Source organism: Vanessa tameamea, chromosome 8 (genome assembly GCF_037043105.1).
Source record: "Vanessa tameamea isolate UH-Manoa-2023 chromosome 8, ilVanTame1 primary haplotype, whole genome shotgun sequence".
NCBI lineage: Eukaryota > Metazoa > Arthropoda > Insecta > Lepidoptera > Nymphalidae > Vanessa > Vanessa tameamea.
Genome location: NC_087316.1, coordinates 7,254,684 through 7,281,614, shown reverse-complemented (window position 1 = coordinate 7,281,614; position 26,931 = coordinate 7,254,684). Strand labels below are relative to the sequence as shown.

At 34.0% G+C, this 26,931-nt stretch overlaps 3 protein-coding genes across 5 annotated transcripts; 1 reads left to right on the top strand and 2 right to left on the bottom strand.

The window, feature by feature from the left end:
* Positions 1-926: 926 nt before the first annotated feature.
* On the top strand, positions 927-13,534 carry LOC113400057 (nuclear pore complex protein Nup155). Its single transcript, XM_026639434.2, has 25 exons — positions 927-1,110; positions 1,248-1,385; positions 1,468-1,624; positions 1,919-2,152; positions 2,405-2,586; positions 3,044-3,315; positions 3,388-3,519; positions 3,893-4,020; positions 4,243-4,434; positions 4,641-4,783; positions 4,920-5,091; positions 5,217-5,569; positions 9,452-9,590; positions 9,772-9,886; positions 10,033-10,189; positions 10,260-10,346; positions 10,450-10,637; positions 10,715-10,847; positions 10,959-11,052; positions 11,134-11,314; positions 11,401-11,632; positions 11,845-12,079; positions 12,170-12,290; positions 12,441-12,621; positions 12,984-13,534. The coding sequence occupies exons 2-25, from the start codon at positions 1,248-1,250 to the stop codon at positions 13,053-13,055; spliced, it is 4,038 nt and encodes a 1,345-aa protein (XP_026495219.2). The 5' UTR covers positions 927-1,110; the 3' UTR covers positions 13,056-13,534.
* Positions 13,145-24,228, bottom strand: LOC113400058 (protein turtle-like). Of its 3 annotated transcripts, none has more exons than XM_026639436.2 (15): positions 23,668-24,228; positions 22,341-22,458; positions 21,367-21,560; positions 20,341-20,478; positions 20,017-20,220; positions 19,308-19,498; positions 18,962-19,112; positions 18,129-18,265; positions 16,446-16,605; positions 16,035-16,253; positions 15,333-15,514; positions 15,045-15,234; positions 14,716-14,886; positions 14,256-14,566; positions 13,145-14,029 (listed from the first exon to the last, which is right to left on the bottom strand). In XM_026639436.2, exons 1-15 carry the CDS (start codon positions 23,738-23,740, stop codon positions 13,670-13,672), a joined length of 2,799 nt encoding a protein of 932 aa, XP_026495221.2. In that variant the 5' UTR covers positions 23,741-24,228; the 3' UTR covers positions 13,145-13,669. The 3 variants fall into 3 exon arrangements, with proteins under 3 accessions (XP_026495221.2, XP_026495222.2, XP_064071552.1); XM_026639437.2 differs by having other exon boundaries at positions 21,367-21,557; XM_064215482.1 differs by lacking the exon at positions 14,716-14,886.
* Positions 24,229-24,575: 347 nt separating this feature from the next.
* Positions 24,576-25,616, bottom strand: LOC113400062 (uncharacterized). The gene is made up of 4 exons (XM_026639441.2): positions 25,310-25,616; positions 25,102-25,242; positions 24,780-25,017; positions 24,576-24,698 (listed from the first exon to the last, which is right to left on the bottom strand). Exons 1-4 carry the CDS (start codon positions 25,435-25,437, stop codon positions 24,582-24,584), a joined length of 624 nt encoding a protein of 207 aa, XP_026495226.1. The 5' UTR covers positions 25,438-25,616; the 3' UTR covers positions 24,576-24,581.
* Between the last annotated feature and the right edge of the window lie 1,315 nt (positions 25,617-26,931).

Below are 26,931 nucleotides of genomic sequence, written 5' to 3'. Positions count from 1 at the left end.
ACTAAATAGTGAACTTACTTAAATTAATGGCATGATAGACAATAAACTTTATAAATAGATGACATGATAGTGCTTTACTGATCCTAAGGATTGTTACACTTGTAATTATTGTATTTAGAAAATACGAATTAGCAAGAAACCACCATAGAGTCAGTATCACAAGGTCGTAATTTAACTTATCTAACTATACTCTATTCCAACCATAAAAGGAAAATAGCAAAATAAACAACATTTGACAGCAAATTGACGCGATATCATTGGTCGAAGGCTTGATTAATCTATGATATTCACTATGGATTTGCGAAAAAATGACGTTTTGAAAGTCCACGAAACTGTTATCGAAATTTTGGAAGCAAAATTAAAGTGGAAATAAGTAGTTAGTGTAATATTGTTGTATTATAAATATTGTTTTATTATAAATAAAGATATATTAAACATAAACTCTTTAATAGTGCGTAATGTAGCTGAATTATTAGAAAAACTCATGAAATACGTAAATCAAATGCATGTTTATCTTTGACATATTTTGCATCTTTAGCTAAGTTAGGTAGTAATTCTCGCTTTTCTTCGCTTGAGGCTAATTCTAGACCAAAAAATTAGAATGCGCATTATTATATAATCTGAGTATAGTATAAATTTAATTTATTTCATTACCCTTCCTTACCTTATTATTTCTCAAGAACAATTAATTTCCAAACTAATGAATTGTTCAACATAATGAGTTAAACAATAATTGTATTTCAAGTTACATTATGTATTCACAGGGATACGATATTTGATTGTTTCTTAAAGAATAATTATTACTATCAGAGAGCTTAACTGATAACTCTAGTCTCTAACGAACCATAGACAGCACATGTAATTGCGGCTGCGTGAACTATGAATATTATTTTATCTATCATGAATATTAAGTATTGTCTATGCTTGAGTGCAACGATCGCTGCAATTCAAAAATATAGGTTGCTGTTAAATGAAAGAAGTACATAACTTATTAAATTTATAAATTGTATAGGATTTAATTATGCGACACTTGTAATGTTAAATGAACTAAGAAATAGAAAACAATCTTAGAGTTAATAGTTATTATCAAGAAAATAGTAACACATTAAGGTAAGTTTTGTGTAACTTGAATTTGACATTTAAATTTTAAATTATTTTGACAGTGAAAGATAACTAACCTATATTACCAAATTTCAATAACATTTAATATTATCTTTAGTCCTTTTTTATGCGTATACAATTTTTAGATGCCAAGTGTTATAAGTGATACTGAGAGACCAAGACAGCCAGACGCTCCAAAAATGCAACTTGAATGTTTAGAACTTGCTGGATGTACTCTGGATCGGTACATAAGTGCCGACAATTCCCGCCCTTCGTTTTTAGAGGTTTGTTTTCAGTGTTTTTTTTAAATAACAGTCCAATGTAAACTATATTTTATAATAAAGGTGATGTATATTTTTTAATTAGATAACTGGAATAGCTGCCCAAGGAACCCCAACATGCAGTGGTCTAAACGCCGGAGACTACAGAAATTTATCAGCTTTGCTCAATCATCCAAACTTATCACAACTGAAGATATTGAACAAAGTTCCATTGCCACCGGAAATCATGGAACATTTTGCTCGTATCCTTTTCTAGTTACCTATTAAGTTATTTTATTTCATTACTAAAACTGAATCAATAAAGAGTTGTTATGTTTCAGTTTTAGTAATTAAAGTTAGTGTCTAAAACTGTGTGTGTAGAATGCAGAATAGTTTCTGAAATAAGTTTTAATAATTTAGAATATTAAAATCAAAGTAATACTTAAATAGTTACATCATATTAGTAAGAGTATAATTAATTATATTTCCTTTCTTAAATTTCTTTTTCGTTAAATACACTAATGTAATATAATTTAGTACCTTATAAAAATTACCAGATATGCAATGCCATTGTCTAATGGGAGTCTTTCCAGAAATTAGTAGAGTGTGGCTAGCAATAGACAGTAATATCTATGTATGGGCCTTTGAACATGGTAGTGATGTGGCTTACTTCGATGGTCTGGGTGAAACCATTGTCAGTGTTGGACTAGTTAAACCTAAGCCAGGAGTTTTCCAAAATTTTGTTAGATATTTATTAGTATTAACAACAACAGTGGAGATAGTGGTATTAGGTAAGTTAATAGAAAAAAATGCATTTTTGTTATTGCAAATATATTTTAAAGAAATATTCATTCATAGCTGGTTAAATGCCTCTTAAATTGTAGAAAGATTGATCAAAATTGGCTAAAATAAACCCATATTTGAGTACTATTTTACATTTATCCTTAAACATCTTAATTTTTTATATAAAAACATGCAACTGCAAGTATATTTCTTTAATAATTTTAATAATTGATGCTATAATATAAAAAAAACTGTTTTAGGAGTCACATTTTCAAGTAATAAACAGGATGGATCTGCAGAGTTTGAAGAAATACATTTAGTTCCAGAGCCAGTTTTTGTTCTACCAACAGATGGTGTTTCTATGTTGTGTGTTAAATCTACTTCTAAAGGTCGCATATTTATGGGTGGCAAAGACGGTTGTTTATATGAAATTACATACCAGGTATAATTATTGTTTTTCATTAAAAAAAATTATAATTTACAATACTAATTGAGCTAACATGACTCAATGGATAGAACACATAAATTTAAACTTAACATAGGTATTTAAATTTACTTGGTAGTACTTGTACAAGGGACATAACATTTTAAGTTCCCAAGGTTGGTGATATGAGGAATGATTAATAATTCTTACAGTATCAAAGTCAATGGGTAATGTTGACCACTTACAATCAGGTGGTCCAAATTATGTCTGTCTGCCTACCTATATGACATAATAAAGAAACATAGTTAGCACCACTGAGTGTGTTTGTACATGTAAAATTTGTATATACTGATTATTTATCTCATGTTCACCATTGAACGAAAATATTTTTAAAATCCTTGTATATTATATATAATATACTAGTAAGATATTTTTGAAAAAGTATTTTTTATGTTGTTGTATATGATATTTTCAGGCACAATTGGGATGGTTCGGAAAACACTGTAAGAAAGTTAATCATTCCACCAGCGCTTTATCATTTTTGGTTCCTTCATTCCTCAATGCAGCCTTATATGATGAAGATCCTGTAGTTAAGATTGAAGTAGATAACTCTCGGCATATATTATACACATTAAGTGAAAAAGGTTGTATAGAGGTATTCGATTTAGGAAATGATGGTGAAGATATGAGTAAAGTAGTCAGATTATCTCAAGGGAAGATTGTATCATTAGCAATGGACATTGTAAAGTAAGTAGTGACATATTGAAAAATAGGTTTTGAATATTTGGCAACAAATTTAATTTGTATGTAATTTTTAAGGACACTAGAAGCAATTAATTTTAAGCCAGTGATATCAATATCAGCGGTTGAGGAATCTGAATCAGATCATCTAAATCTGGTAGCTGTTACACAAACAGGTGCAAGGCTGTATTTCAGCGTTGGCAGTGGAGAGTAAGATATTGTACATTCTGTTATTTTATATTTATTAATCAGCAACAATCCATAATAATTTTAAATAAATAGTCAATATTTTAAAAGTGATTTAGTAGTTTTAATTTATGTGAGTTAATGTGATTTAGTAGTTATAGTATATAAATAAATAAAGCAAACAAAATTACAATAGTGCTTACCCAGTTTTGCTTTTTTTGTTTTTTTTGTTTTGCCTACACTTTTTTTCTTTCTTTATCTTGTATATAATAATAGATTTTTATCAATCGGTGAATATAGGACCTGTTGGAATAAAAAACAGGCTTTTTTTATAATTATTCTATCAAAGGAACTATTTGATGTAAATGTGTGTTTAAATGATCATGTATTTTTACAGTTCAAATCAAGGTGGCCCTCAAAGACCTCAATACTTAACATTACTCCATGTGAGATTGCCACCAGGATTCACACCTAATGCTTCTGTACTAAAACCTAAGCAAGTGCACAGTGCTGTTTATGATAATGGTAAGATATGCTGTTTTATTTATTTTTGTTAACATTCCTTCAAATAAGTGAATGTAAAAAAAAAAAGAATGTGCATGCTGCATCCACAATTTTGTATGAAATATAAATAATGCTTACTTCATAACAAAATTAGTTATGAAGTAAGCATTAATTAAGTAATTATGAAGTAATTATTATATACAGTGTGATTCTTGCATATTGACAGTTAAATATTCATCTCAGGTACTCTGGTGATGGTGTGCTCGGCGGGCGGGGGCGAGGCGGAGTCGCTGTGGTGCCTGTCGCGCGCGCTGCCCGCCGCCGGCTTCAGCGAGGCGCACACCGTGCTGGCGCTGGACGGGCCCGCCTGGGCGCTCACCGCCCTGCCGCCGGCTCAGCGGGACCACCTCTCGCCAGCGATGCTCGCTAAGAAAGGTCAAATTATGTATCCGCTATCATACATGGCACCCTCAAATTTTGTGTTACAAAAATCAAATCTCAATGTGGTACTATTTTACATCGCAATGTCACTGAACCGAATATTATTAGAATAGATTTGTGTATTTTTAGAAAATAAATGATATATGAATCAATAAATAATCAAAACACATATTCACTATAGCAGTTTTATATACGAACAGAAGTGTGGTCGTCGTCTCGCTGGGCGGTGGTGAGTGCGTGGGGCGCGGCGCTGCTGTCGGCGGGCGCGGCGCCAGACCTGCTGCGAACCCTCCTGCGGGACTATCGCGGGCCTGACGCGCAGCCTGTTAAGGATATGTTTCAGGTACTTGCTATTTTAAATCAATTATTACGATTTTGTTATTTATAACTTAACAAATCAGTTTGCTATATAACATTCTACTCATAGTTTACAAAGTATATATTGCTCAAAATGAAATAGATCTATGAAATACTTTCAGCTTAATGGAGCAGATCAGGCCTGTGCTTGTGCACTGTACTTAGTATGTGAAGACAATTCCAGCGGGGACTTATCGATTAGCGAGTGGGCCGCCCGAGCATTCTTCCTCTATGGCAGCCAGGTGGCGCCCGCTCCTTTCTTTCCTCAAACTTCACAATTACCAAGTTCAATTGGTAAATATATTTTATTACAGTAAACAAATTATTTATTTAATAAATAAATGTTATCTATGGATTTACATATTTTAGTTAATTTCAGATTTTACTTAATATAATACTAATTAATATAATTTTTTAAGGTTCTCCCAAATTTTCACCAAGACAAGTGTCAACACCAATGTCGACAAGGCCACAAGACCAACTCAGGCAAATGAATCAGTCATATCAACAAGCACAAATGAATCAGTCTATGGGAATGCCAAGCCAATCACTAATGCCTCAAACATTCCAGCAAAATATGATGAGTCCAACACCATTCAATCAGTCCTCCTTCATGGGTAATGTTACGCAACAGCAGAGAGACAATTTCCCTATCCAGGTGGAATACAGTGCTAAACACAATGGCTTGTATATTTATGTGGGAAGAATTCTTAGTCCCATTTGGAACTTGAAATGTGTTACTAAATCCATGACGCTGGATAATAAAGAATTTGTAAGTATCAAATTTGTGTAAAACAAAAACTTATTAAACATACAACAACATAGCAATAATGAATCAATGATATACATATTAGGAATCCTGGAGTAGTTAACAATGCCCTGCATAAACCTTTTTTACTTAGTTACTTATTATATTTCTCTTACAATATTATACTATAAATCTCGCCGTCGCGGCTTGCTTGCGGATATTTGAAATTTGTGAGTGTTCAGTTGCCTTCTTATAATCAAAATTTTGTAAAACACTTGTGTGCTTGCATATTACAAAACAGAGGTTTTTTCGAACTCTTTGGGTCTAATCTATACTAATATATAAAGCGGAAGAGTTTGTTTGTTTGTTTGTTTGTTTAAACGCGCTAATCTCAGGAACTACTGGTCCGATTTGAAAAATTCTTTTTTTGTTGAATAGTCCAATTATAGAGGAAGGCTTTAGGTTATATAAAATTACGCTGCGACCAATAGGAGCGCAGCGACAGTGAGAAATGTTGCAAAAACGGGGAAAATTATTCACATTTATGGACTTTCGATGCGTGCGCAGCATAAACGTTTTAAGTTACTCAAAAAATGTGTATGAAAGATATATTCCTCTTTTAATAATAAAAAAAAAGTCCGTGACACTATATGTCTATTTGTTAAGAGTGTGCTAGCAGGCGGGGCGCGGCGGCGGATGAGGGGGAGGCGGGTCAGCCCCGCCGCCGCGCTCGCCACTCTCACCCGCGGTGTAGTTCTGCGAAGTAGCAATGCACATAACGACTTAAAAAAATTAACATTCTTAATAGTTAAATTATTTATCAAAATTAGGTTTTGTTATCAGCTTATTTGCTCATTATTTTTTATCGTTTAAAATCGGTTACATTTAAATCATAATCTGCTGTAGTTTTAACTTACGATATAAGATAAAATTTCAATGAACATTCCTTCGTACTTTGCAAGTAAACAATTCAAACGTTTCACGGTATAAATAAGGTATAAACATTACATTACACACGTAAAAAAGTTCAAAATGGCGAGCGATACTTTCACCGATGCAGATTAATCATCACTGAGAAAATAAATTATGCAAATAAGCAAATAGGTGAATATCGTTTAAAATGACTACACAAATAAATTAGTAGTTCAATATTTCAAGTAATTTCTATTACGTTCAAGCATATTCAACACGGTTGTACTATAATCACCTTATGAAATAATAACACCAAAGGAGAAACAATCTAAACTTCTTATTGTTCGGTTTGTTTATCTTATTACGTTTAAGTTAATATTGTTTGTTTTCAACCGACTTCAAAAAGGAGGAGGTTATCAATTCGTCTGTATTTTTTTTTTATATGTCTGTTACCTCATAACTTTTCACTGGATTTTGATAATTTTTTTTTGTTTGAAAGGTAGTGCTTCCCGTGGGGCCCCATTTTAATTTTATCCTGTTACGATGATGGTATCCTTATGAAAACGATATAAGTCTTAAATGTGCATTATGTATGTGCGCGATAAATAGGTGAATAACTCAAAATTGTGCCAACCAATTTTAATGATTCTTTTTTTATTATAAAGGATTTTATATTATAAAGAATTTTATATTCAAGGGTACTATGGTGAAAGTTTGGTAAGGTTCTGAGCATAGGATCCATGACAAAGTAACGGTACGGAAGGGAACGGAACAATTCTAAGGAGCACGTTAGCGATACGCGGCCGAATCTTTTAGAAACAAAAATTTTGACAAAAAAAACCGACTTTAAAAGAGAAAAAAAATAATATGCTCTAAAAAGTAAAAAATAATTGCTTATTATTCTACAACTTAATAATCAAGTAACTTATTCTACTTACCAATATGTAGGTACGTTCTGTGTTTCCACGCAAGGAGATAAGTATGTACCTACCCACTTTAAATCTAACTTAACACAAACCTATGAATAACAAACAATGATCACAATATTTTTTAGATTTATACTATGTAAAATGAAATTAAAAATATTTAGACTTTTTAAAAGTCAGCAAAGTTATTACGATAAAATATTATAGTTAAAATTATTGTTATTTTTGGAGGCGGTTTTAGCCAAGGTAGGTTTGTAAATATATGATATACTCCAAATTTGTAAATCTGGTCTATCGATAAATACACTTCTTCTTGATGTTTTTTTAAACCCTATACGTACATAGTGGTCCTATATAATGACAGAAAATTGGAATCAAAATTGAGTGTTTAAGCAAACATGTCTACCGTCAGGTATTACAATTCATGAACTTTTCTCCTAATCCAAGACAAAGAAAAGTCATTCAGATTTACTATTACATTTCCTGTTGAACGTTTTGTTTGTTTTGGCAGAGTATGAATTTTGTTTGTGATTTATTTATTTACAATTGACTTTTTCTTTTGTCTTACATCCAGATGTCGATACACCTGCATCGAATTGTTAACAAAAAAAATATTCGCAATCGTACACTATTGTACAATATTTCTTTTATGTTTAAGAAAAGGGTTGTCATAATTGACCGTATAACAATAAGCAATAAAAACACAGATGTTGGTAATTTATTTAGACAAACTTTACCGGTAATTTTAAGAGGAACTAGAGCAGACAGGTTTTGCCTTAAAAGTTCACCGTTATGGAAATTTGTCCATACCTTAAAACTATCTACGAATATGAGAGCACATTTGGGGGGAGGAAGTACAAATTTTCCTTCAAAGTTACTTTTAATAGGAGATGGAAAAGTACCTCATTCTGAAAATAAAATTGAAATTGATCGCGATTTAGGAGAAAAAGTGACTAGCATAGAGAATTTAATATCAAAAGTTTACCCTAATATCGTCGAAATAGAAAATAAAGATTACCAATGGATGTGTCAAAGGGCAATATTGGCGGCGAGAAATAGTAGCGTTGACGAAATTAACGACCTAATTTTAACCAAACTTCCAGGCGATATAACTACCTACACATCTATTGATAATGTAATGGATCAAGAAGATGCTGTCCATTACCCACAAGAGTTTCTCAATTCTTTAAACCCGAGCGGCCTTCCACCACATTCCCTGAAGTTAAAAATAGGTGCTGCGATAATTTTACTCAGAAATCTTAAACCACCAAATTTATGTAACGGGACCCGCCTTCAAGTAAAATTCCTTCGCAATAACGTGATCGTTGCAACAGTTTTGACTGGTCCGGCAGTTGGTCAAACAGTGCTTATACCTCGCATCCCAATGATTCCAAATGATTTACCTTTTAATTTTAAAAGAATTCAATTTCCCATTAAGTTATCTTTTGCCGTAACCATTAATAAATCACAGGGCCAAACATTTAAACACGTAGGAATCGATTTACGTCAAGACTGCTTTTCACACGGCCAACTATATGTCGCGTTGTCAAGATCGGGTTGCGGGCAAAATCAGTATGTTCTTCTACCACAAGAAAATAAAACTAAAAATATAATCTACGCTAAAGTACTGTAAAACATATTATTAAATCTTATTGACGATTATAATAACAAAAACCAACGTGAGCAATCAAACGATAATCATGATAGTGTTTCCGACAACTACGCGAACGAAGTCGCGGGCACAGCTAGTTAGATAATAATATACATAAGATAGTGAATAACCCTAATTCTTAAATACATAAATTTAATATTTAATATGTTAAGTTGTAATCTGATGTTTACTTAAAAAAAAATAAAAAAAAAAAAATGGGAAGTTAATCATTTTGCTGGACAAAAAGACACACGATTTTTTAGAAGCTGACTGATTTTTATAATATTTTTAGTGGTGCCGGTGACGAAACAATTTAGAATATTCAATATTGTAATTTGTTAAAAATTCCCGCCTATTAAATGGATTTTTTCTGTTTTCTACTCTATCAATTTTTTAAATAAATCAAATTTGTTCAAGATGTCCAGTAAAGTGACGGGCGAAGATTGTGCCTACATAGTGAAGAAATTGCAACGCGTTTCGGCGTTTATACAACGCGTTGTTGCTCCTCCTCACACCGAGGAACAAGCATCATTACATGCTTTGAAACAATTTATCAGTATGTCTTTAAAAATATTGATTGTTTGTAAAAGGGACGAAAATTAATATTTTATTTGTTTGTAAAATTTAAATAAAATTATATTCATAGTAATACTAAATAACAATAATCATTCATATAGTTTATATATAAAGTTCTAAGGAAAAACGAACAGAAAATGTATTTTAATGTAAATTTCTAGCTATGGCAATTGAAATGTTGAGCCTGTGGAAAGTTCTTTGCGAACATCAGTTTCACGTAATAGCCGCCAGTCTCCCCCCTGAGCAACAAAGTGCGTTACAAGCGGCTAGTTTTCGGTAAGGATCTTATAAAAATGCACGAACAATAATTCAGCCTTATGTAAAAGTAAATCGAAGCAAAACACAGAAGCTTTGCATTATAAGAGTTTATAATATATTTAATTTCTTTAACTAATTATTTATGAAATTAAATTTATTTCCAGAGAATTACTTGTGGGTGGACAAGAAGTTGCTTGCCTGTTGCTCGGCTCCCTCGTGGCTGGCTACTTAAGAGATAATGCTTCTGTTGACGGTATTTCGCAAAAGTTAAGACAACTGTGTCCAACACTGTATAGACAAGAAGATGCTACATGTTCTAAAGTGATTATTTTTAGATTATTATAATTATTTATTATTATGGAACATTACTATACAATTTATTATCTTTTAGGCCAATGAACTATTGATATTTGCAAAACAACAAAAAAATCCGGCAGAGCGTGAAGAAATGCTCCAACAGGCACTAAAATTGTGTAAGGTACTATTATGCCAAGATTATTTACTATCCTTTTTAATAAACTAATTGATTTAATAGTGTGGGATTTCATATATTTTTTTCAAACAATTACTTACGTGTTCAGGATGTAGCCCCAAATGTAAATCTGCCATTGGTGTGTTCGAAACTGGTGTCAGTTGGTTATTACTCTGGCGTTGTCGAGCTATGTGTCACTTGCGCGAGCAAACTGGACCCCCAGGATAAGGCTGTGTATTATTACAAGAGCGACCAACCCTCGCAGGATAGAGAAGGGCATTTAACATATTATAGAAGGTATAGTTAATAATAAATATGTATAATATTTGTCAAATTATAATGAATAATGTTAATAATAATAATTACCATTTCAGAATGGAGATATACCGTGAAGTTTGCAGTGCTTTAGAGCGTCTGTATGAGCGTAGTGCGGAAGCTACCAGTAATGGCTCGTCTTCAACTTCAGACGCTTTACATACAATTTCGCCTGCAGATGCCAATTATCAGGTACTATAAATTAATGGTTGTAATGCTATGTGTTCTCAATCTACTATTTATTTTCAAATATTCTTCTTTTTTTTCAGCTTTTGTGTAATAACGTTTGTATTATTATTTCAGGGGAGAAAACTAGTCTGGGATTGCCTATGTCGTGATGACGAACTATTGCATGTCGCAGTTTACGAATGGCTAGTTTCTAAAAACTTAGGTTCAGGTACTGCCTTCATTTATGTATTAATTTTATTCAAAATTGTTGTTATTTTAAGTTATCGTATAAAAAAAAAAATGTTAACAGAATTGCTGTCTCTGAATGGCGCGCCACCCGCGTCGCTGCGAACGTACTTGACGGCGGCCGCGCGACAGGCGCCCGCCCCCGCCGCGCTGCACCTGCTAGACCTGCTGTGGAAGGTGCTGGAGAAAGCGGGCGACCACCTCGCAGCAGCGCACGTTCTCGAGGGGCTCGCCACCAAACCCGGGTGAATATTTATAATAAATATTGTTCATCGATGACGTCAGTGATCGTATAGTAGTCGAATTGACTGTATCGTCCTCCTCCGAACAGGACGGGCGCGACCCTGGCGCAGCGCATGTCGTGGGTGTCGGCGGGCGTGGTCTGCGTGCGCGGGGCGGGCGCGCGCGCGGCGGGCGGCGCCGAGCTGCTGCGGCGCCTGGAGGAGGCGGCCGAGGTGGCGCGCGTGCAGGCCGCCGTGCGCGCCGCGCTGCGCTCGTCCGCCGCGCACGCGCCCGCGCTGCTGCTGCAGCGCCTGGACGACGAGCTGCTCGAGATCACGCAGGTCTATACGTACTATCAGGCCATGTTTATGGATATTATCAATTCTTTTTCTTATTGTAGATATGTGACAAACCTTGTTCTATGTTATTGTAAACGTACCATCATACTTTACTTGTATGTCCTCTAAATAGATAGCGGTTTAGTGTAGCAATAAATTTTCAAGCATATTCAGTTTCGATTTATTTTTTATATTTATACAGTTAATATTTGTAGCTTTATGAGGAATACGCGGATCGTTTCAACCTATGGGAGTGTAAGCTGGCAATCGTGCAATGCTCCGGCCACAACGACGCGCTGCTAGTCGAGAACATCTGGAGCAATATTTTGGCAGAGGCCGAAGTGGCGTCCCGCAGTCTGCCGACGGCCGACGAGAGACTCTCGTCTGTCCTTTGCAAACTTACTACTTTAGGGCGGGAATATGTCAACACTGGGCACTGTTTCCCACTGTGTAAGTTTCATTATGATGATAACGTTGCATCATTTTTTATTTAAGTTTATTTAAATATTGATATGGTAATGAGAGTTTTTTTTGTGACAGATTTTATCGTTCGTCAATTAGAAATAATGAGCTGCAAGTTACAATCCGAAAAGAGTATGGTATTTAGAGCTGTACTAAATATTGGCGTTTCATTGGAGCAAGTTTTGGATATTTATATAAAGTAAGTCATCTCGCCAGCACGGGAGCATACTGTTTCTTGGTATATTATTTTGTGGAAATAAATCTAAAAGTTGTCAATAATCGGCTTCGCCTTAAAACATGACTACGGTACAAGCGAGAGTTTCACTCAATACGAGCCCGCCGTTCGCAGACTGGTGAGCGTGAACGAGCGCGTGTGGCTGGGCTGCGGCGACGAGTCGCACGTGTGCGCGGCGGCGGCGCTGCTGCTGGCGGCCGCGCGCGCCGAGCTGGCGCCGCTGTCGCCCGCGCTGCGCCGCCGCGCGCTGTCGCGCTGCAAAGACCTGCACGAGGCCGCGCTTTCCGCGCTGCAGGTACTTGTGCCCACTTACGTACGACCCTCGAAAGTGATTAACTATTAGTACTTTTTAGTTCACATATAAAGGAGTAGTTTTTGCCCACGGCTTCGCTCGTGTTTTACGGGTTGGTCGTCATTTGTTGGACATAAAAAATGTCCTTGAAGTTCAAATTTGCTTCACACCAAATTTCATCAATTCGGTTCAATGGTTTGACCTTGAAAGACCAACAGACAGTTACTTTCGCATTTATAATATTAGTATAAAATATAAATAACACATTAATTCGTATTATATTTAATCATATATATATAAATGTATATATAATGAGCTAATATAATTAGAAAAAACTTGTAAGATTGTTAATTATTTTTTTACAGAGCCGACCGAACACTCAACACCTTATCGACAAGTTGTCGGTGGCGCAGGCGCATTTAGATCGTATGGATTAACTAGTTTTTTTTTTTTCGATCAGCACTCGAAAATCTAGCGAATTAGCCCCATAATCTGTATTAACGGTTATATTGAAAATGAAACGATGTTGACATCATAAATTTGTTATTTATATTGTTAAATGCTATTACAGTACAATTCATAAAAGTTCATATTTTTTTATATCAAATATTTTACATAATGATAAATTCATAAAATTACAATGTATGTTCAGGATGGCAGTGACTGATAAATTAATTATTACTTAATTTAATTATGTTTTGATTCCTTAGTCTAGAAGTGCTATATACATTCAATGCATTACTATATTAGCTACCTAATTAATTACTTTCTAATTATGTGCATGTATAAGACAAAAAGCCAATAGTGAAGTGGTTCTGCCAGACAGAATACACAGTGATTTCTATTTTTGTAAATAAACAATCATCCAATGCAACGTATAGTATTATTTCTACGCCCGCCGTTCCAAAATAGAAAATTTATTTAAAAAAAAAAAAAATTAAATGTATGTATATTTACTTTCAATTAGTCCAAAATTATGCAAGTCCTTTGAAACAAAGAAGTAAATTATATATAAATGCTAAGTATTTACTGTGGTGTACCTCCCCCCTCACTACGGTGTATCACCAAATGGATTCGTAGTTACCTGATCGTCATCTGGGTATGTGTATACGCTATTCTGTGTTCCGCTAATACTAGGCAAACCCACTGTATTCATCGGAGAGATAATGACATTATTGTACTTAGATGGATCTTTTCCCGTCGAGTTGTGCCGTACTATTGTTGTGTATGTTGGTGTTGACTTAGTGGGCATGTCTCTGATCTTCGTCGCTGCCCGGTAGGTACCGAACTCGTCTGGCGGAGGTGGGAGGGAAAATCCGTCGGAGGCTTGAGTTATTTCTGACGTTTCGTCGCTTATTTCCTTGGCGGCCTTGTGACGCATCTTACGTGGCATCGTGTAAAATGTGTTCATCTAAAAAATAATAATAACTGTCGTAGCAATAAAATATAAAAGCACACCGTATTTTGTATCACTATCACTTATGTGTTATTGGTCTTGTTTAACTGCTAAATACACTATCTACTAGTCCTAGGCCCTAGTCTAAGACACATTTAGTCATAGTCAATTTTACTACTGTTACTAATTGTACTATTCCTAATAATTTAAAGTTTCAATCAATCCAACAATTTGTTCTCACCGGTTTTGGCACATTGTAGTTGGTTTCGGGGGGTAGATGCATTACCAAGTGGTCACATAGGACGTCCATTTCCCTTTTTCTACTGATGTTCTGCAGCGAATGCACCCTGCAGTTGCCGCTGTGTCGCACTATGTCGTTATACTTCGGCGCGTCGTGGTCGTGCAAGTACCGCGCCGAGTGGAACGAACTCGTTCTCTGAACGTCGTAATTCCTCGGAGGATATTTGGCCATGGCTCTTCTGAAGGATTCCGTGCGTCGCACATTGCACTCGCTGCCGTCGTCACTGTCGTGATATGTTTCACAGTTTGATTCTAAATAAAATAAAAAAATACGCTTTAATTTATGTCGTGTGAGAAAAATGAATTAGGTAACCAAGAAATCATATATTAGTATTTAAAATTACATATTTGCAATAATCAAAATAGAAGTCGGATAAATATAAAGGTCGGCGATCGTGTACCGTCAGTGTTGTAGGCGCACAGCGGCGGGTCGGCGGCGGCGCGCGGAGCGTCCCTCTCGTGCGCGCACAGCACGAGGCCGCACGCCGCCAGCGCCAGCAGCGCCACGCCGCCGCACAGCGCCAGGGCCAGCGTCGTGATGTTCGTCACCGCGCTGATCGTCTCCGGGGACACTGCGGTATGTGCTCAGATTATACATCTGATGTATTTTATTATATTATAAAAGATAAAATACTTCTAAACTTAACTTTGCTTTTTTAATGAAAATCGTCTTAATAAATTTTAAATACAAGATTAAATATTTAGTAGGTATAATCTTGATATTTGATACCTGCATTTTCATCGACTATACTGTCCGTGTCGATTTCAACACTCTGACTTTCTCCTTTGTCATTAAATGCAATGATCACAAACTTATAGTTATCTTGCTTTGGTGCTTGTATCATAAACTTCGGTTCTTGGTTGATGATCGATACGAGTTGGTCAGCAGTATCCAAAGAATTCACTGTGAATTTGAATTTCTGCAAAAGAGCATTTTCATAACAATTACCATTTCTACTTTCTATAATTTATATTTGGTAATCAATGTATATACTAACAATCAGTATGAACTCATTACCTGTTGCAACCCTCCGTCATGACCCTCCTCACAAGTGACCGTGATTTCACCCAAAAGATTCTTAAAAGCCGTGCAATCGGATGGTGGTCGTGGTACGGTTTCATCCGTGACCATGAACGTACACCTGTGCTGCTGCAGCTCGTTCGAGATCACTCCATTTAGGCCCCAGCAATATATTAGAGCTGCCAAACATTTGGACAACATTGTAGGTATATTTTATTATATAACAAAATAAGCAACTCAGTCAGAAATTATAGTAACTTGACTGAACCAGAACTAGAGCAATGATTTCGTAACAGTATATCATAAGAATAACTCAGACCATGATGATATAAGAAGATGAAAAAAACTGATATCTAAAATGAAAATTTAAAATGCCTAAGAGTTTACTTTAATTTTTTCACAATTTCTAATAATATTTGGCCCGTGTCAACGTGTATACTTGAAGTGTTCTGGAGTTCTCAATTTCGTATAAAAATCGTGAAAAAATCTCAGTTACATCTACTGCTGCTGATAGTAAAATTGTCTATGGCTAATGTCGATATTTTCGAATTTATAAAAACGACATTGTTTTAGGATTTGTATTACAATTGGCTCTCAAAATATTTCAAGTTTTTTTGGCGATGCAAACTATTTTACGGACGTTGTTGACCAGTCTACTGACCTTTATTTATTATTCGTAGGAAATAAATTTAAACTTACTCGTTGTTCCGTTTGGTCTTCTGTATACTAAGTTTGGATCTGGTGTTTCTAATGTTACAGATTGGTTGCTTCTCAGCTTGGTGCCCTCTACTTCGCTCACCAGCAGCCAGTAATAGGTCGTTGGTTCTGGGTTAGCTTTAATTTTACATGTCAAGTTAAGACATTCGTTGTCTCCAATCCCATATTCTATTACACTTTCGTCTTCACAATATGGTGGATCTAGAAAAAAATATGATACAATTTGGTAAAACATTACAATTGCTCTATTACTTTGAATATTTTACCTACGTATTTTTTTAATTAAAATTAAAATTAGCAAAACCAATAAGTAGACCATAAGGTTGCACAAGAGAGCAAAAATGACAAATAAATAAAAAAATATATTATATGTAGTTGAAATGTAGAACTCACAAGTGACGTCGATAACGACGGGTTGGCTGTAGGCGGAGCCCTCATCGTTGGTGGCGGCGCACACGTACTCGCCCGCGTCGCCCGCGCTCACCGCCGACAGGCTCAACGTCGGCAGGATTGACGTTTCGGTTTGATCTGTATTCTGAACTACTATGTCGTCCTACGAATCATAAACCGACAAAAATTGTATTGATTATGTCTGACTGTGTGTTCATTACAAAAACGACTGTGGGGACTTCATTATTTTTTTTTATCAATAGTAAGACAATGAGAGTTTCCTTGTCAAAGCCCTTTTGATCGTTATGATATAGTATTGAATAAAATATAGTCGAAATGTTTCTCCCAAACAACTCTAAACAGAAACAGTGGCACTATAGTCTATCTATTTAGTACAAATACAAACTTTAAATCTTTAACATTTATTCACATCTTAAAAAATAAGTTTCGGAACTTAATTCACAAATGCAGATTTCCTCCAGGCGTTTTTTTTTCCTATTAACGTCAAACACGATAATAATTGTTCATAAATTTAATTTATGAAAACCTCCACGTGTTCTACCTACTGTGTATCATTAGCAAAAATATCATGTCAGACTTGGGTAGTTTGTACGACAAATACTTTCTTAGAAGAATATAATTATAATTTAAAAAAAAAACAGTACATATAAACATCTAGCGTCTGTCATGCTGTAACTCCAAAACATATTAAATGGATTTTAATTTCATTTGGTTTTCACCAACGGATAGTTACTCATGAGGAAGGTTTAGGTGTATAGCACCTTATGATTACACTCTTATGATTTTGTATAAATTCGTTGAAATATGACGATGATTGTTGAATGTGTCGGAAATCATGCCGACTGGGAGCTCCACTGGCGAGCGCTGCGTAAACCAAGAGAAATATATACCTATGCATTACGATATAGGCAGATCCTTATTCTTACCGTGGGAAACCTATATAAATCTACATGTATTAAATCGAAATAATGTACTTAATTCAAAAAATAACGTATGTTTTTTCCAATTAGTTTTAAGCATAAATCGGTTGGTTAGATTCTATCGAGGAGAACAGGCAAGTTACTCTTTTTCATTGATTAAATAATACATCCTGTATGTAGTCTATTTAATTTATACTAGTGGTCGCCCACTAATGGATTTTCGAGTATAATTCATTGCTTATAAAAATATAAAATAAATTGTTTCAAACATTGACTTATATGTATACTACTAGACAAGCTGTTCAAAATTAAAATTATGTCACAATGTCGGAAAATGGAAAAAAAGCGGGTGAGGAAGTTAGTTCCGTGATTAAGCCGAGACGATCGCGCAGATGTGTCGCGAATGTTTTTATCTTCTTCTGTTTGTCTCTGAGAGCATTATAGTGAACAAATAACTGATTCGATCATGGTCATAATTGTAATGGTATTAAGTAGATCAGTATATCTACTAACTAATCAACATACCAGTTTTAGGTTAGAACCTAAAAGAAATGAAGAGATGAATGAAGAAATGAAAAGAGAAAATGTATGCCCTCAGAAAAGTTTATTGTTCTCTGATAATATTTTTACAGTATTGAAGAATGTTATTCGAAATTATTGTAATTATATTAGTTTTTAATGTATGTATTTGTTAAATTAAATATTTTTTTTGAGATTATATATAATATGTTTGAAGATGACTTACTTCATGGAACCAAATCAGTTGATACACAGACGGATTTGCATGATAACTGCAGTTCATAGACACATTCGATCCTTTGACTACTGATATCGTATTGTTCTGTATCTCTTCTTCAAAGGTGATTTGTAAAACCGGTGGATCTGAAATAATATGTTTATGACAATATAATATTACACTAAAGCTTTTTGCTGAGTGAATAGTTTCTCTTGACCAAAGAATATTTGGTTCGGGTTACCCATTGACTTTTCTTCGACTAATAAAATAATTTCACTGCTCAACTTCATTACATAGTATAGAATAAAGTCGCTTACCGCTGTCTGTCTCTATGTATGCTTAGATCTCTAAAATTACACAACGGATTTTGATGCGGTTTTTTTAATAGATAGATTGATTTAAGAGAAACGTTTATTTGTATAATACGTTTATATGACCAATTTAGTAGAGAAACACTGATAATTTTAGAGGTTTCTGAAGTGATGTAAATAAACACATTTTTTGCGCTTACTTGCAAACGCTGGCTGAAGCCTACGAGATAAATCAAAATAATATACAACAGTATTGTACACCTTAAAAAGTTCTTCAAAAAAGTCCGTGATGGTATATGTCTATCTCTTAGGGATAGCCCACAACAACCATTTTTTTATCCTTTACTTTTTACGAGAAATAATGGCTTATTTTCGAAGCGATTTTAAGCAATACAGCATTAATCCTTATCCAATTGAGAAAAGTACTCCCAAAATAGTCTGATCGTATTCCAAATTAAAAAGCACTTTTGTGTCTCTGCAAAAAAAACAGAGCCCGCACATAGGTCATGTAATGTTTGGAGCGACACTCACAGAGCACGGTCAGAGGCAGCGCGGCCGCGCACACGAACTGCTCGGCGCCGCGTCGGTGCGCGGGCGCGCAGCACGACACGTGCGACTCGTCGTGCTCGGCCGTCACACTCAGCTGGATCTCACTGACCACCAGTCGTTGTGAAGCCTCGATCTGGAAATTTTATATTATAAAGATTGAATGATCCAGTCAAGTTAGAATAGATATAGAGTTACTTTAAGCGTTTGCAATGGTTAATTTGAAGAAAGTGTAAGGAGTAATTCAACTGTTTAAAATATCAATCTAATAGCGATCTCCTTTGTCTTTCTTCTCAGCTTAAATACGAGTAAGATGTTGCTCAGTGCCTACTGTAGTGTTCTGCTCCAAGTTAACGAGCTGCGCGTCGTTCAGTCTCCACACGATGGCGGGCAGAGGTCGCGAGCCCAGCACGCGACATTGCAGCGACAGTGGTGCACCCGCTCGCACTCGGCCCGCGCCAACACTCGCGCCCGCCTCGGCGCTCGCCTCCGCCACGCGCACCGACACCAGCTGCGGGGGTACTGCGTAGAGTTAAGTGACTGATGTTAAGACCTACAGCTCAAATCAAATGAAATAGTAATCCTCCAAGGAAGACAAGATGCTGTTTTTTAACAATAAGTCTTCAAATCATAATAACTAATGCTAAAGAGAGGTTTTCCAATTATACACTTATTATAATGTTAAACACAAATTCATACTAAATAATTTTCGTGCTATTAACAAATATAATCTATTTTTTATTATTTTGCCGACTTTATTCTTATACTAGTCATCTCACGCACACTAAGACATCTTGGAAGCATGAGCGTTTTCTAATTGCGTTGACTTAGAAATGAGATTTTTTTTCTATGTCCTAAGGGAATTTACAAGTGAGTATTTCTTATAAATCACGACTTGATACCTATACGCGTTTCTGATCAAAATGTGATCCTATAAGGGTTCCGTTTTTACTTTTGAGGTATGGAACCCTAAAAACCTTCGAAAAATACTCCAGCTAATTTGACAGCTTTACAACGATCATATCTCATTATATACTTACAATACATATCGATTATGACATCAATGGAAAGTGGAGGCGTCTTTTCATTATTATTAGCAAAGCAAGTAAGCACTCTGCCGTGATCTTCTCTTCGGAGAGGACCGTATATAAGGTCACTGCGCACGCGCTGCTCAGAGAGTGGCGTCGAGGTATCTTTGAGCAAGCGTTGTTCCGTCCACCAAGACAAAGAAGGTTGTGGTTTACCTAAAAGAAATAACAAAATATAATTGAACGCCAGCGAGCAAGAAATATATAAAATAAAACTACCACAACACAAATATATTTTGTTTGAAAATTAGGAACAACAACAAAATGGGCTCCTACCTCCAAATGCGACACAAAAAAGGTGCACCGTGTCACCAACGTAATACGGGCCAATATTTCTGCTTGTGTTGGATCCAACGTTGGCAGTAGTCACACGTGTTCCGTTCTCATGTATCACCCACAATCTTTGTGGTGGCTCTGTTTGAACCCAGGATAATATTAGAATACAATATGTAATATGTTATGAATATATGTAATATATATGTATAGAAAAAATGAAAAAATAACGACATCAAATTTACCTTAGGTATTGTAAATATTGAAATACGCATTATTTTAGCTTTTTTTATTTAAATTTACATACATATATAAAAATCAAATTTTTGAAGTGTGTTTTCATTTTATTTATTAAAATATATTTTTTATACAATTTAACATCGATGCATGATAACATGTATAAACATATTTTTTACAAAGTACCTATTTATTGAGATAATGAAATAAATGATAATGATGTACAACACGTAATTGTTCGTAAATGAAGTGAATAGGTCCGGCGCTGTCAGCTTCCTCATTAGCCCGCGTACCAATTAATCGCAGCCACGAGCGCGCTATTTAACTATGAAGGTAAACATTTGCAATTCAGCTTTCCGCTTAACTTTTGTTGTTAAATAAACGAAATTATTACTAGCTGAACCTGCAGCTTTTCCCGCATGAAACTTATAAAACTTGACCTATAGTATACAAACCGTCAGCCCTAATTAAGTAAAAAAAATAGCCTATGTCCTTCGCCGGGACTCAAAACTATCTCCACACCAAATTTCATATAAATTGGTTCAACAGTTTAAGTGTGAAGAGATAACGGAATACTATATATACTATATTACAGAGCGTTGTTGTCTGTAAAAAGACTAATGAGATAAATGCTAAATGATTTTTTTTTGTTAAATATCTATTTTTATCTAGTTCAAAAAATTATAATTCAACTAATCACATCTTAGCGGCACTCCGTTTTGTTTGTCAAGTGTAAATAATACAACACACAGAAATATATAAACGATTGCAATCTTGTATGGACTGTCTTACCAATAACATTTAATTGTGAGTAGGTCTTGAGTGTCGGACTACCAGTAAAATCGGCGTGGCAGTGATAGAGTCCCGCGTCGGAGGCGCGCACGCTCAGAATTTGCAACTTATCCAGACCCTCGCTCTCAGAAGCCACCAACTGGTACCGACCGCCCGAGGACATCACACTGCCATCACCACGTAAATCGCGACTGCTGGTACAAGTAAACGACAGATTATAATTTTTTTTTACCTTTATTATTAAAAGTATTGATGGACATATATATTAAGTATTGTAAAAATGTATATATAGAGTCGAAACAGAACAGAGAGGTTCAGAAAGTTTGTACAATTTTGTGTTTGAGAAATAGGACGAAAAGGTTATATGTATAATTTTAATTGATGATTTTTTTTAAGAAGAATGTAATTAAATTATTTAATATTTTTAATTCATAATTATAAATAAACAAAAGAAAAAACAATGGAAATATTTTCAGCCATTTAGTTGTTACGATAACTAGAATGTCAGTAGGTTTGTAGGTAGGGTCCGCCATACGTTTAAGGTCACAAATCATTTTTCAATTAGTTACGTTGGGTAGCTAAATGATGTTCTGCGTACTTCGACTAAGCAATTTAACTTTGCATTAATAGCGATTACGTAAAACGGTATATTATAAAGATTTTTTTTCAGAACCATTAAGGCAAAATTGTAACTTTTATTACATATTACTTTAGATAGACTTCATGATCTAAATTTTACTCCATACGAGCGTTAAGAAAGATTGATATATATTAAATTGTTAGAAGAGGTACATTAATAGATATTATCGCTTCGAATTATTTAATAGTTCAACGTTATTTGCCACACTGTACATAAACAGGATGACATATAATTTATAGCTAAAATCCTTCAAAAAAGGCCGCTGTATTCAAAATCGGTCAGGAAGAAAGCATCATGGACCGAACTTATACGAGATTAATGATATAATAATCACCTGTAAAAAGCCGTAGTAGAAGTATTTCGATACCATGCTAAAATATTAAGCTTGTCATCTTCCTTCTCGGAAGTTACATTACACGGTAGCTCAGCACTGTGTCCTAATACAGCATCCACTAAAAAGAAATACAGCTATTACTTTTGACATATACATACATAATAATCCTGATTCATATGTTCACATTTAATGGACGAACAGCGAGACTTGTATAAATACATATATTCAACGAATTAAACTTTTACTAATAATTTAAGGACTACTATGATTATTTTTGATTTATTTATAATCAACAATGGTATGATTCATGATTGTCGATCATGATCATGAAGATTGTCATGAACAAGAATTGAACTCGCGGCTGTCGACATTAATGCCGACAGTCGAAATGATTGAAATTGAACGATAACAAAGGAATTACAAAATAATAAAAGAGGAAAATTTAATACTTTAGTTGAGAAATCAGTTTAAAAAATTGCGGTTAGGTATTTGTACCTCAATACAGATTAAGTAGTACATTAAAAATAATCGTATGCTAACTAAAACAGCGTCATTAAGTATATTTTTATGAAGAATTACATCTTTCCTAATTTTTTTTATTTTATTTATTTAGCGAATTACCGTTAGCTAATTGTCAGGTTTTTAATAATATTCTATGTAATTATAGGTACTGTAATACTTTTATCAATCAATCAATAACTAAATATTTCACCTGAACGAGACCACTATTGTCATCCCTACAATTGCTAATTTTGTATAAAATAACATTGATTACGAATATCATATTTAAGTATAATGTATTGATCCTAACATAAAATCTCAGAACATCAAATACATCGAACGTGTTTATTTACAGGACGTGGAGATTACTTTTGCGGTCATTCGTGTATTTGAGTTGAATACGTATTGTTATCGAGGTTGAGGTTTTGAAATTGTGCATAAGATATTGCATGTTGAAAAATATTGTGTTTTCTTATATTTAACCAGAGAAAATAATATGCAAGTCGATGTTTTGTAAGTCTATAATTAAGGTAGGTTCATCATAACACATTAACATTAACGTAACACAAAATAAAATCATCATTACTGCATTAATATCATATATTTTTTAATATTAATTACAATTATTATTTATAAGAATAAGTATTTTTGCTGAAGATATTATAAAATACGCTGCGCTGACCCCAAATAAACGGGATAAGACATATACCGATGATGATGAACATAGTATATAAGAAAGGAATTTAAAAAAAGTTATTGTATTAATTTTATTTATTAGTCATATTAGTAACTACTACTAATATGATAGAAATATAAGTGAACTTACCTGTAATAACATCCTGAGCGTTTAAACTTTTAAGTAACACAAAAGCTATAACAAACAAACAGATACTATACATTTTTACACCATTAAAAACTTAAAAATATATTCATAAAACGTAATGTAGTTTATGAGACGCAAAATTGCACATATTATTAGAAGTCGAAATTGTCGTGATTCGGCGCGAGCATCGCTCGAGTGGGCGAGCAGCGGACACGCGTTTCAATTGGCGCGTTAGGTTGCAATAAACGATGTCGTCGGTCCAGGGAGCCAGGATTCCTCTACCGGCGAGCGCCTCCGGGTCGCTTCCGGAGCGCCCGGCCGTGACGTCACTCCCGCCCGCCGCACCGCTTAAACACTGCCCGGCTGCCTCATCGTTTACCTTACACTTTTTAATTGGTGAGGTCGAAACAATTTGGATTTGGGTCACTTCAGTTGGATTTACTTATTCGTGTCGGCTGTTTTTGTGTAATTCCAAACATCCGATTCGTCAATTTAACCAATTTCCTGTTCATTTTGTTTTCAATAACTGCCATGGATGATCAACATTAAGTTTATAGCATTTTTGTTGGGATAAATATCTTTTTTTACATTATTTCTTTCCAAAAGCACTTTTATATATATTTACTAGGCTGATTTTATGATTCATGTATTTGGTAATTAAATAACAATACATTATTTATTTTTATAAACAACAAATTTTAATTTTTTTTCTAAATTAACATGTTTTTAAACACTTAGAAACTTAGTTGTATGGTAGAATAATATTTGAATACATTTGAAATTAAAATATCTTGAGCAAAGGGATTCATTAGAATTTAAACACTTATGTTTCATATTAACTATAAGAAGTAAATCCTACTGGATCCAGCATATCACAAAAACCTTAGTAAAGTTACAAAATGTTTTTAAAATTCATTTCATAATTGCTTCAAGGATCTAACAAAGAGAAGAGATAACATTCCTATAATTGCGGTACCAATTGTTCCAACAACAATTTTCTTTGTTCTTCTTTTTTTTGAATTTGTTGATAAAACCTTAAAAATATAAAAATAAAATAATTATTTGGAGTAAAGACAATAATGCTGACATATATATTTATTTTTAAATAAACTTACTTTTATTTGAGTGTGTAACGCAATATCCATTGAGTTCAAGATATTTGTCATGTTACTTAATGTAGAAATGGCAATATTTGATGCATATTTATCTTTATAAATCAAACAGTCACCTACTTTCTTCTTTTTTAAAGCTAATGTATTAGACATCATACTTAAATATATCCGATAAAGATGTTGAGAACTTTCCTCTAGTATATCAATTATTTCCAATATGTCTAAATTTGAAGTTGTACTTCTGTAAGAAGAAATGAAATGTATATTCAATTTCATAAGAAAATAATGAATTTTTTGTATTTTAAAAATCAGTATATTTACATACGTATGTCTAGTTTCCTCATAAATAGGCAAATTTTTAACTTCGTCAATTAATTTCAATCTTAAATTGGCATCGTCAACTCCTAATTTAATCAAGTCTTCATCAGATAATTCCATTAAAGTACGCTGTCCAATATTGTGTTTCCTAAAAATCAATAAGAACAGTTAGACATTGAATATTAAAATAAAGTAACGAAGAAAACTATAATCACCTAAAAATATTAATATATTTTTCTCCGCCTAATCCGATAAGTAATGCACTCATAGTTATGTCAAATCCAGTCGGATCGATGGTGTTGTGTGGGCATGGGTTAGAAAATAGCTCACTTTCAGTATCCATATTAAATTCAGTATAGTATTCGTAGTTTTGGTATTTATTGCTTATTATTAAATTTTAAATAAAATTCTAAATGACATATGTAAATAGAATTCAATTCAATTCTTAGTTTAATGGCTTTTAGTTGTGCCGACAGGGCACAGATTATTTCGCCAATGTCACGTAGAATGGAGAAGACACGAAAGAGATTGATCGGTACGGTTGATGTAAATAGAAATTCAAGTTGTAAATTACGATTAATCTGTCAAATGTCAATGTCATGTCAAAAGTGTATAGCGACTTTTAACGTCGAGAAACCTGGAGTTTTATGCATAACATTGTTTTAAAATTTATAATTTAACACAATTTAATACATTACCATTCATGTTGTGAAAACGAAAAAAAAAACAAACAAAACATTTTAGGTGTTGAGAATAGAAAAGAGGAATAGCGAATAAAAGTTTAGTCTATTACTTTAACAAGTAATATTTTTTTGTTAATACAAAATTCGGTCGATTTCTCGTAACTCTTACTGAATAGAGTCGTCGTATTCATAATTATTAGAAGTTACAAGCTATTATTTAACATGCAATGTAACAAATACGTTCGGGTGAAATTTTGCAACTCGATTTAGAAGCAGATATCTTTAGCCGATTGAGCTGAAATTTTGTATGCATTTTCAGTTTGGATGACAATGCATAGTTAACTTTGTGACGTCATTCTAAATTCCACATGGCTGCATACCCAAGATGGCAGACCAATAATAATTATTATTAATGCACTCCTACAAATAAAAGGGCTTGATAAAAATACATCGAAAAATAATGAAACGTCACTTAATTCAATATGGCAGACTTCTAAAGCTTGAAAACCAATTTTTAAACAATCTTTAACCGATTGAGCTGAATTTTTGTATACACATTCAGTTTGGATGACAATGCATAATTAACTGTGTGACGTCATTCTCAATCTGTTCATGAAAATTCAAGTAGAAAATGTGTCAAATGTGAAATGACGTTATAAGTTAACAGTAAAAGTTTTAATGTAACAGTTTTTTTTTTCTTTTTAGCGCAGTTAAATAAAAACTTTTTTACTTTTAATGTATTACTCAATTGGAGGGAATAGGTTATTTCTATCCTGTTCGTTTTTACATTGCTCAAAATTAAATAAATATTTTATTTGAAACATATTTTCATTTTTTTCATTGAGCACTAATTGTACTAGACCATACACCAATACTGAAAAGAATTAGTTCAAATGTAAAACACATACTTATGGCTGTGTTACGGTAGGAATGTTGTCTAAAGAGACATTAATTAACGCGTTTTTATTATAATTAATGCACGTTGTTAACTAAAAATTAGAAAATAACTAAGTTACTCCTTTTTTACAAATTGGAGCGCTAGCAATTGTCAATGCATGTTATCATGATGGCAGACGCAATCCTAAATGTATCCTTGGGCATATTATCATTATTATTAATATCTGCTTCATTAATACATTTATATTAAAAAGCCA